The following is a 12,409-nucleotide window of genomic DNA, read 5'->3' on the forward strand; positions in this document are numbered from 1 at the left end:
TTTCAGCTCCAAGACTTCCTCAGTTACAGTGAAGTTCCTGGGTATTTAATAAACTTCACGGGATTTCTCTTACGTAAACTTCTTTGGGGTCTCTGTAGCTTGTTGCTACTACCACATGCTGTGCCAAAGAGCTCCACAGCTTCACTTTATTCAGCTGCCCTATCTGGCTGTCAATGCTGTGAAGTTTATGAGACAGCAAAGAGAACTTTTCTCATTCTGGCAACTTCGTTTTCCCCTTGGTAGGGCGTATAGGATTTATTATTTCTTTAGCCTTTCTTGTGCTAGTTTCAGATTTTTCTTTCTTTCCAGTCTTTTGTCCAGGGTTTATATTGCATTTGGCAGGACTGAAAAGCTTGGGTAGTCCCAGCTAATTGGAATCTGTCCATGTCTTCTACACTGGCACTAATAGAAAAGAATCAATATTTAAAAAATAACTGCAGCTGTTCTATGGTAAAAGTGAAGATGTTTTTCTTCCTGTAAGAATGTGTCACTTGGAATGTTTTATACCCCATATTGTGGAGATTATTGCCTTTTAATACAGGTTCCTCCAAGCACCTATAAACCTCCAAAGGAAAAAAAGCAACTAGAGAAAATCCAAACAAAAAATCGCCGAAAAACACAAGTAAGTGTATTATATTTTTGTTCTAGTCTTTTCTTTCTTCTAAACTGTTTCTTCTGTATTGTTTCATTTTCACAAGTCTTAGAACTTTATCTGAACTGTATTTGCTTTTGCACCTAATAGCTCCTGGCTCTTTCTCTAGAGTCATGAAGTTTTTATCTTCTGTTCTATCATCCTTTTTCCATCTTCATTATTTTATTATGAATTGTCTGAGACAAGGTCCACCTTTTATTCGCTGTACAAGTACTGTGTGAGAAATGATGCAAGTGGCCATGTAAGGCAGCAGAAACACGATGACTTTCTTCTCTTCACAAGCCTGAAATAGTTTGATGGCTCTTTCACTCCAACAGCACGTGTGGCTATGTAAAGTATTCACTTAATAATTTAGGCTTCAATATACAAAATATGCTGAATATTTTTGTTTGTTTTCTGTAGTAACTGATAAATTACCAGGTCATCACCCACTGTTTTAAAATACCAGCAGATTCTGATTTTTTGTTGTGCAGACCCCATACTCTTCAGCAGGCTGAGAGAGTGGGAACTCATCAGGATTTGTAAAGAAGCAGAGTACACAGGCTGTGTGTTGAGGGAGCAGGAGAAGGGAAGGCCTGGAAAAATAACCACATCTAGTTATTTGATCCAAACTTTGATAATGAATCCTGCTCGTTGAGTGAGCTCCTATCATACTTAAAACAGATTGTTCTTGGAAGAGAATTAATTAAATGTCAGTTTCCACTTTTTTTCTTCCTCCCCACACTGCAATCACCACACCCAATCGAATACCGGTATAAGCTCAATAAAAGGCATGCTATTTGACTCCTTTTTATCTGTACCCCCCTTCTGAAAATGCCTTACTCCAGCTTTCACCAGATGCTACAAGTCCATTTATCACTGTTCTGGGCTCTCCTCATGTCCTTGTGAAAGGGGCATTGGATTCTGTTCCTAAACTGTAGTAAATGCCTTAATGTGTGATAGATTCTAGGGGAATAAGCTGTGCATTCCTTTTGCTGGCCCATCACATTTCCTATGCTTGGTATTTCATTATAAAGGAAAACAACCTTGATTTTTATCCTTTTACTGTTTCCATATTGTGGAGCAAGCACATGCCTGTTTGTCTGTGTGCTTATTTGTACGTACAAACTTCCTACAAAATCTAGGGAGGAAAACCAAGATACCACAGTGCCTATATTTTCAAAAATCTATGACAATTATAAAATCGCTTAAACTACCAGCCACATTCTTCAGTGGAGAAAATGCATGAACACAAGGAACAAAGAAATACCACCACAGAAATTATAGCTGCAATAACACCAGTTTTTGTCGCTTCTGGAATGTTGTAAAAGGCATCCCAAGCATTCACAAAGGTCAGTTCCCTGGACTGTTTGCTAAACAAGCCGGAATGTTTGCTCCTAAAAGAAATATGCATTAAAAATGCCATGTGTTTCGTAGCATTTTTGCAGAAGCTTCAGCTGTCACTGTAAGTACCACGTCTGAGCTCCTGTAGGAAGGAGTGTGAACACTGGAAGCCACACTCTAGTGTGATGTTCTGGATCACTGCCGGTCACAAAGACATTAGAAAATCCAGTCTGTGTCTCACAGCTTCGCTTAGAGATTACTGTTTACAGCCAAAAGTAATATCCAAAAGCTAGAAATGTGGTTGCCTTTACTTCCCCCTTTAAAATTACAGGTGTAATTACTGTTAGGGCTGTGCTTATTGGTGCAGCCCTCGATGCTCTGATCCCCTGATCAGAATCTAATTTAACTCAAAACTGAAGCCATTGTTTGTTAGCTGTAGAAGCGGATATTACGGGTGGTACTGATGTGCCATAGATAATTATGAGGCTTTTAAGTCAAATTCTGAATAAGGAACAAGTTTCATAATGGCAGACCTAGCAAAGGCCCAATGCCCTATGCAAAGGATACAGCCAGGCAGAACTATGGACAAAATCAAGACTTGCCTACTTCAAGTCTTTAATCAGAAATGAAAATTCATATCAATACTAAGTCAAGGTTTCATTCATTGGAAACAAATTAATATACTGGTCTGGGCTGCGAGACTTTTTGAGACAGAAAATTCTTATTAGAGAATTGAAATGTACTGTATTTTTTAAGCTAATTGCTTTAATTTTAGGTTCCGCTCCTCAAAGCAACTGCTAACCAGTCCGAGTGTGCAACCATGAAGCCTGAAAAGGAAGAGGTATGCTACAAAATACGGCATTACCTAGAAATCCCCCAGTACGAAGATGAAGAATGACTGGAGTATTTAAAGATATCTCAAAGTATTTGAAAATGTTTATTTATTTGGGAATAGGAATTATGTGCTGTCATATGTAGCTGTTCTGTCATTTCACATCCATGTTGTTAGCCTTCCTATGATACCACTTCAACAAGACTCAAAACTGACAATATTTCTTTAAACCCACATATTATTTTTCCATTAACTTTTATGCCACAGAGCAGCCAAGCTGAGAGGATATGTTCCCATTCATAAAGAATTCTTGCTTTGCTTGATTCCCAGTTTACAACTATGTCACCAAATTATGCATGTAATGTATTCATTTCAACACCACATATGCATATTCCATTCACTGTTTTCATCCCCATGGTACCAGACACTTTCACATCAGTATCTGTAGCTAAAACCATAAAATGAAATCAATAACCATCAGTAGAATTCTACCACCATTTAATAATTTCATTAAGTGTGTTTTGACACCCTGTTTTGTTTTCCCAAAGTCTATTTCAGTTAAGAGCTGAATATATTCATATATATATAGGTAACATTTCATAGTCAAACAAAACATCACTGTTACTTTTCTAACATTATTTTTGTCAAGAAGTTTTAGTCAATATTTGGACCTACCTTTTCATGATAATTTGATATGAAATATCCTCACTAATTTGGGTGTACATAGCAAGTTTTTGTGGATATAACAATTCCAAAATATGTCCCTTATGATTGTATTTGTCACTCTAGATGAATATTCGAGAGTCATTTTTGGTAAATATCGAATACTTTTGATGAGTACTTGAAAATCTGTCTCTGAAATGAAATAATGTATTTTTATTTTGAACTGCAGGACACCAATAACACTATGGAGAGTAAACCAGCAATCCAGGCTCAAAAGATCCAAAGCAAGGTGAGTAACCTTTAAGGTAATGTTGTCAGATGTACTTGAAAACTATGGAGTGAAAACACCTATAAATTCTGTGGTGATGCAAACTTTGCTGGAATCCACATTTTTACTCCAAGTTCTGTGGGCAGGAGAATGGGATGGATTGCGTCTATGGTTCATTGGGTTTTTTTATGTAAAATGGCAAGGAATAAGAATAGTGTACAGGAAAAAAAAATAAAAAAGAAAAAGAAAATAATTGTGAAACCCTGGTTTAAATACTCAGCATAGGGACAGAAGAATCTCATGTCTGTAAATCACTGTTTCAAAATGATATCCTAAAGAATGCTGAGCAATCACTCCAGCTAATGACTGCCTGATACACAATATACAATCAGTCTGGATGTTTGTCTTGTTGCCTTTAAACACATACTGAGGTCATAAAATCCACTATACTGATTGCTTCTCTGCTAGGATTTCCAAGGGTCAGAGAATTGTAAACATGGAAAATGGGCTGTTCAGCCTTAATGGTGTAAGACATGAAAGCTCACACTGCTATTTCTGCAATAACTGTACTACAGACAATCTTCAGTCTTACATTGCTCAATCTGTCGCCTTTCACGTGTTTCAAGTTCATATGCAGAATAATCTAATGTGGAAACTGTGCTTGTATTGTGACCCTAAATATCTTGTGAGCAGGTCTACCTACACTTTAAAACTACGTATTTGGGTACAGCTTATATATAACTTGGAAAGACTGATTCCCTGCTTGGGGAGCTGGGCATCTGGCAACTATTTGTAAAGTATATCTGGCATCACCTACTGAAGTTATCTTTGATAACAGTGTCACCTGTAACAGAATCACAGAATGGTTGGGGTTGGAAGTGACCTCTGGAGATCATCTGGTCCAACCCACCTGCTAAAGCAGGTTCACCAGAGCAGATCACACAGGAATGTGTCCAGGTGAGTTTGAATGTCTCCAGAGAAGGAGACTCCACCAGGGCAGAGTAGAAGGGCAGGACAACCTCCCTCAACCTGCTGGTCACACTCTTCTTAATACGCCCCAGGTACTGCTGGCCTTCTTGGCCACAAGGGCACATTGTTGACTCAGGGGCAACCTGTTGTTGACCAGAACTCCCAAGCCCTTCTCTGCAGAGCTGCTTTGCCTCAGGTCAACCCCTAACCTGTACTGGTGCCTGGGGTTGTTCCTCCTCAGGTGCAGGACCCTACACTTGCCCTTGTTAAACTTCATTTGGTTCTTCCCTGCCCCTATGCAGTCTGCTTGCTTACAATCCAGCAGCATGAAATTACAGGAAAGTAGTAATATCCCAGTTCCTACTGCACTCAAAAGAGGGGGAAAATACCAAAATGGGAAACATTTACATAGTTCATCCACACAGGCAGGACCTGTAATTATGTGGGTTTAGTTCAACACTATGTATATTCTGCTTCCTTTTCTGATAATTTAAAATACTGAAACTTTAGTGCGGACTAATGACAGTCAAACCATCTGCCTAAATTGCATAAAGAAAAATATGGATCTGGAATCTCACAGCATCGATCAGAGCCACTTCTAACACCAGCTAGTGTCTCCTCTAGGAGCACAATCAGTTTTATCTCGTCTAAACACATTTGCCTTAAAGGTTGGTTAGGTGATATTCAAGATCCTGCTATAACATTCAAGCTGAGATAGGCATATTGTTATTGACTTTTAAAATACTTTCTATTGCCGTTGCCTTCCTGCCTGTGCAACTCTGTGAGTAGACAGATCCTAAGAGAAAGGTTTATCCAAGACGTACAAATAAAATTATAATCTCTCCTCAAATTAATGAAATTATATAATGTTTTACCCAACTAGTATTTTCCCATCCTCTTTTTAGAACACCTACAGTATAGTAAACACATCTTTTTCATCTCAGACACATTATATGCAGCAGCAATCATTTCTCATTGCTGTTACAAAATGTCTATTCATCCTTTTCACTAGAAGAACGAGACAGTACAAATGCATCATCACCATCTCAATCTGCCTCTTGCTCATACCAGGATTTGCTCTTTACATATTTATTGGTTTTGGTGAGCTATTGTGTGTTCATTAGGTGGAAACAGTGAATACAATTTTTTTCCACAAGAATTACAATGTTCTGTGATTTTCCCGATTGTTTCCATTTTCTCGTCTTGATAAAAGGGAAGATATGACAGGAAGAGAATGAGTAAAATTCAAAACTTCCCTGATACCACATGACAGAGAGGTACCTATTCAATTATTTTACTTATACCTGTCTGCATATGTCTTGGAGTCCTAGTTCTTTTGACTACGTGAACTTCAGTCATATTTCTGTTCAATAAACTGGGAAACTTAAGTTAAAGGTATTTCCATAATCATTATTAGTTTAGTTTTCTATCCAAATTACAGTTAGTAAATACAGAACATGAAATCACTATACACAGGTAATTGCCAAAAATACGAAAATTTCTACACGTGTCAGAGCAAATGTCGACTCCAAGCCAGTATAATGTGTAAAATACAGGCTGGAGAGGGATTGTTCATGTAATGCAGAAGCCTTCCAGGAGCGCTGAGAAACAAACCAAAAGGAAGGAAGGACATCATTAGGCATTAAGAAGAGTAACTATAGTGAGTCAAACAAGAGAAATAAAATATAATACATTGTTTTGCTTCTTTTCCTAAATTCTTCAAGTTATCATAATTTTGTCAAGAAACAGACAGGTAATTAATTTTTCTCCATTAAAATGTGCCATCTGTGTGGAAAACATGGTAATCCTACTTAGTGAATTTCTAGGTGATAGCATGTGTTTGTTATCCTAAACCTGCCTAATTAATATCAATTGTAAAACATCCCTTTTTCCAGTGAGCTTATGTATTTCAGGAGACTGCAGGAGGTATTTGCATATACAATATTTGCAGTCTATAGCTTCAGTGATTCTGGGCTTCTGTTTCTCAGCCACTCATTAAGCTGTTAATTTGGAATTTAAATACGTATTTGGATTCCGAACACATAACTTGTCTGGATTTAGGTCAATGTGTCATGACGAAGCTTTGTTTTCTGCAGGAATGATCCCAGCTCTTATCCCACCAGAACTGCTTTGCCTTGTTTCAGATCAGGTCTATTATATGTGTCTGCAAAGGTGATATGTTTTTTTCCTGAATAGCCTGCTGGTGTAGCGAACATTTTTAACTGGCAAAGAGGTTGTTTTCTTCCTCCCTCAGCATTAGAGGTTTTCTGGGAGTTGGTCCCAAGGCAATGAGACTTTGAAGAACTGCAAAGCAACCACAGGATCCAGGCCAAGTTACACCATGAGAACTCAAAGTCACTGAAAACTCTGCTTCCCTTCTACTGTCTAGGAAATGGACATGGCAACTGGTGATGCCAGTTGTCTTACAATGAGTTTGAAGTTATAATAGTGATTATTTGTGAAACACTTTGAAACCTTCCTATGAAATACACTGCTTACGTTGCACTTTAATGGTTTTGGCTAACTGTCTTTCAGAGAAGCAGTTTGTTTTCTTTGTCCAAAGCATGTGGAATCCCTGCACATTACGTATACGAGCACTGAAAAAAATCAAAGGAAGTGAAAACATTCTATGGGATTTGACATGGCCCAAGAGTGATTACAAATTTATAATCCACTTGGGGGACTTTGCTGATTTCTTAAGCAGCTTGAGTGGTTTATGAACAGCATGCAATTTCATTGTGAATGTCAGATTAATGCTAGATGCATGCTTTAAGCAAAATTTATGGTGACTTAGGTCGATTTATTTAACCCATTGAAATGTTTTTATACTCTGTTTTATGGTTTACATTACTAACTCTAGTATATACATTCCCTTTCCTGACAGATTGACAATATACCTATTAAATTAAATGCTGCGGCTATTTTAAGAGAGGGTGCCCTCTATCAGCGGAAAATGGAACAGGAGCTCAAGAGGTAACAATCACACTTGTTTCTCAGATTACTTTTCATGTCCCTAGGCATAGAATAATTAACCGCATTAAAAATGATTAAGTAAACTCCAGGTAAACTAAAATAATGGATCTGTTGTAAGGCATTAGGAAGCTATTCTATAAATACAGTTGATAAATAAAGAGAAAAGTCAACTGAAATGAAAGTCTGCGTTAAAGTAAGTATTTTACTGTAGTATTTTACTTGCAAAGTCCAATAAGGATCACTTGTTATATTTATTATGATTCTCCAGAATAAATACTGACCCAAATACACATCTATTTTTGTGCCCATTATAAAAGATGCATGCATATTAAGCCAAATCATTTCTTATACCTCCATTTTCTTCAATGGTTTGCAACCAACTACATGCCAGATTTGATCCTTGAACTTGTTTATATGCATATAAAAATACCTGTCTATTTCTATCACAGAAAGACACAGAAGTCTAAGAGTGTGCTGCTCCACAAGGCACGAGGAGCCCGGAGCCGAGCGTGACAGCGAGGCACGTGGGGACAGTGTCCTCACTGCCAGCAGCACAGTTCCACAGTGCCCTGGCCAGGCAGTGCAGCAGATCCAGAGACAGACGGCAGGGTCAGCTGGCGATCCAGCCATTGCCCAACGAGGCTGTAGTGATGAGTCAGGGCCAAGGTCAAGCCAGGGAGCCAAGTCAACAAGGCAGGGTCAGTCAGGTACCGGGCTGGGTGCAACAGACCTACAGCGGAGCTTAGCAAGGACAAAGGCTGTTAACGTCACCTTAAATGTGGCTCCTGGGAAGAAACTCTACACACACAACAGGATGGTCACAGCTCTTCCTCGCACAGCTCTTTTCAGTCCAGCCTCATCCAATGTTATACAGCAACAGAGCTGTCTTTGAACACAAGCAGCTGAACCTAGGCAGGGGTGGGGAGTAAGAGGTTGAAGGTCCTTCTGGTGTGCTTAGGGCTCTAAGGAATCCTGACGTGAAGGTTCCTCTGACACAAGGAATCCTCATTCAGCAGCACAGGTTTTCAGCTGACATTACTTAGGGAGAGGGTGACTCCTGAATGGCCACTGCAGGTTGTATGCTATGACTAGAATTACAGAACATTTCACTAATAATTTTAACAAAGATAAAACCTATACCATGTAATCTTGATTTAGTATTATTTCTAATCTGCCTGACTTAGCAGGCTAAGCACTTAATATTGTTAGGATTTTAAGTCCCGGAATGACTACTTAAGATTGGATTTGCTCTTTGGACCTAGCAAATTTTGGTATATGGATCGGGATTTTAGCAGTAAAATACTCAATTTCTGTTATCAGCTATGTATGTATATTGAGGTTCTTTTGTATTACATATAATAGTCTTCACTCTATCTGTCAGAATTTTCTTCCACTCAGCAAAGGCATAGATTTTCCTCGTAACTTAACACTATTTTATATTAATGAGTTTTAATCTTAAGCTGCATTTAATACACCACAGATGCATATATACATATATATATATATATATATGTATATACACACACACACACACACATTGGGGAGCAGCAGTAAGGCACAATTCACTGCATTTTTGTGTCTCTGCCCTAATTCTTGGCTCATTCAATGCTTTGCTGCAGGACTTTGACAGGCCTGCCCCAGGGCTTTGCTTTGCTTTTCCCTCTCAGTACAAAAAATAAGAACGTGGTTTTGCTTAATAGCTGAATACTTCTTTGCCTCACTTCAGCAATATTATTTAATTGACAAAATACAAAACAGAAATAGAATCAGGCAGAAAGTATTTTAGTTCTCAGTGTTAAAGTGGCCATGAAGATCACCAAAGACAAAAGTTATTTATTCTTTCTACCTCTAAGCAAAGTCATCTGCTGAGAAAATGCGCATACCTTCAGCCTGATGCTTGTCGTACCTTATGAGAATCCATATGTAGCTACAGTTTGCCCTCTCTTGGGGCTTTGTTCTCCTGAAAGCCTTCGGGTCCTTGCCCTCATGCACCTTTTTCCAGCCTGGCTTTCTCAGGCTTTCCAAAAAGTAGTAACACCTCTTAGACTGGAATTAAAATGTATCTGTCAAATGACTTTGCGATGAGCACCTTTATTCTCTGCAGAGATCAAATACTTTGTATCACAAACTACTAGAAATGTTTTACAAACCAAGGCAGGGCTGCAAGGCCAGATCCCTGGAATAATATACTCTTCCTTCTCTCTTGCAGAGTTGAAAACTTGCTACAAGGGGCTAGAGACCTGGCTGCAAGGCCAGATCCCTGGAATAATATACTCTTCCTTCTCTCTTGCAGAGTTGAAAACTTGCTACAAGGGGCTAGAGACCCATCTGAATTCTTGGAATGGCAAAAACAGATGCGTGGGAAAGATTTGGAAGAGCAGCTGGCTGAAATAGAGTATAGGCGGCTTCAAGGGAAACTGAGTTATGAAGAGGCAGTTCTAGCCCATCGGAATGTAGTTCAAGAAAACAAGAAGAAAGCTGATCTCATGAGAGAAGAGGTAGTATATACAGAATCGCTCAAATTTTACTTACACTCAATCCATGCAAAACATACCATAGATGATACCTCCTATACGAAGGTGTAAAAGTTCTATACAGTGTCTTTACTCACTGGAGTCTGCAAACAATGGAAAAATAGTGCTATAACTTCCAGGCACAGCAATCCTTATCCACTAAAGTACTTTTTATAAGACCGATAACACTTATAAAGCAAATTGAAAAAACACAGAAGGCTAAAGAATTCTCTCCTATATTCATGCCATTATGCATATCCTTTTAAACACATACCGAGATACTAAACACCATTTGCAATGAAATCACCAATATATGACTAATGTCATTATCTTGTTAAAATGAGAGCCACAAATATGAAAGATTTTGTTTTCTTAAGCAGATATAATTCAATTTACTTCATATTATCTGACATGCCTAAATCTCTCTTAGGGGAGAATTCAGGCAGATAGCCCTCTTTGGATTTATATAAATGGAAAATTGAATATTTATGCCAAGAAGTACTTTCACACAGTTTCTGATCTGACAAATCACAGTTTCCCAAAAACATTGTTAGATCTTTTCATTTTTGCCCAAACTCACATTACATTTTTCCAGCGCTTTTCTTATAAACTAAATAAGCAATAAAGAAACAACTAATGCTTTAGATTAAAAGATATAAAAGTTTTCATAGTCACCATCACAGGCTTTTGTTTTCTATTAGCCCAGTTTACCGCTATGCCCTGTGGGCCAGCCAGTTCTTTTCTCTTGGCCACCTCTCACAGATGTCTCTACAGTGCCTCGGCAACTTAAGATGGGACCACAAATGTACAAGATTTTCATAAAGGCCACCCTGCAAAAGGGAAAGCTACTTAATGAGCTCCTCCTCTGTCCTTTAAGAAAATCTTTCAGTCTTTTTTTGGCATTGAGTCTTCATGTCTGTTCAGACAGGCTGTAGCAAGAACCCTACTGTGTACAACTGAGCACAGTGTGATCGCTCACACTCATTCCAAATTTACTGTAATTATTATATTCACCTCACTTTCAGAGCATAAATGTTTTATTTGTTAACAGAAATGTCCCAATATGCATAGATTTGGGGATGTGCAAGTCAGACTTGCTCTAACCTGCTCTAACCAGGCAGCTCCCTTCACTTGCCAACAGACACAAGCAGGACACTTCATCCATACAAGTACTGAGCACCAGTCCCCTGCTCACCAACAGCTCTCATGCTTACCCTCCTCCTCTTTTGAAACTCTGATCTTCCACCTAAAACAGAAAGTATGGTAAAGAACGCAGTCTGGGAAGATCCAGTTTCCTGCTTCCTATTCAGTTCCACTGACAAAGGAACGTGACAGCCCAAACTGGACTTTCTGTATGTTACAGAGCTACAACTTAGGCCCAGGATGATCCTGCAGGCACACAGCCAGCTGTGCATTAGATTGGCACTCTTTTTCTTGGTATCTCATAGCCAGATCAGAGATGGCTTTTTTTGTCTGCTTTTAGAAACATGGGGAGGAAATCCTGGACAACAGCAGTGCAAATGCTGTGGAGGAGTGTTGTGTGGAAATAAAACAGAGAGAAGGGAGCTTAAATCTGGGTCTCGCTGTTGTCCCCAGCCAATGTCCTTTGCTAGTTTTGTGGATGATGTAATACTTTGAATCCATTTGTCCTTGCGCTGTTTCAGTGATTTGAGGCATTCAGATCACTAGTTATCAGAAATTTTATTCACCTGTTTGTTTGGGATTTAGAAAGCAGAGCTGATGCACCAGTACGCAGAGAAACGTCTACAGGAGCAGAAAGAAATGAGAGAGCTGGTGGAGCAGGTTGTGGAAGGACACAAGAACGCAAAGCAAGCAAAAATAAAGCTCCAGAAATACAAACAGCAGATAGGTATTTATATATTGCCAGAAAAATGAGAAATGATGACAAATGTCCCCAAATTACTGTATCTTAACTTTCCTGGGCCAATTACAATTTTTACAGAAAGGAAAGGGAAGGTGAGGGAAAGATCCAGGCTATACCTTCCCACAAATGTATGAAGATGAATTCCAGGAGTAAGTTTGTAATGGGCAGATCAGAAATTCTAAGCTACTGGTCATTGGAAGTACTCTTTGCTTAAAAGGCAGAAATACAGCACTATTGTTCTGCAACGTTTCCCTTCAATCTAAAAGTAGCATATGTGAATGACTGTACTTTTTGTCAAATCAAGTTAAGAAGCTCAAATTCTTGTGATTCA

General features: G+C 38.7%; 1 protein-coding gene across 3 annotated transcripts in view; it reads left to right on the top strand.

The window, feature by feature from the left end:
• The window catches only part of CFAP99 (cilia and flagella associated protein 99), a 58,193-nt gene that overhangs the window by 28,174 nt on the left and 17,610 nt on the right, over positions 1-12,409 (top strand). For all 3 annotated transcript variants that reach the window (XM_065837043.2, XM_071808492.1, XM_065837044.2), the window contains exons 7-12: positions 542-622; positions 2,751-2,816; positions 3,700-3,759; positions 7,592-7,680; positions 9,974-10,178; positions 11,922-12,063. In XM_065837043.2, coding sequence (XP_065693115.1) covers positions 542-622; positions 2,751-2,816; positions 3,700-3,759; positions 7,592-7,680; positions 9,974-10,178; positions 11,922-12,063 — 643 coding nt within the window. The remainder of the gene's footprint in view (positions 1-541; positions 623-2,750; positions 2,817-3,699; positions 3,760-7,591; positions 7,681-9,973; positions 10,179-11,921; positions 12,064-12,409) is intronic.

This window comes from Patagioenas fasciata, chromosome 4 (genome assembly GCF_037038585.1).
Source record: "Patagioenas fasciata isolate bPatFas1 chromosome 4, bPatFas1.hap1, whole genome shotgun sequence".
Taxonomy (NCBI): Eukaryota; Metazoa; Chordata; class Aves; order Columbiformes; family Columbidae; genus Patagioenas; species Patagioenas fasciata.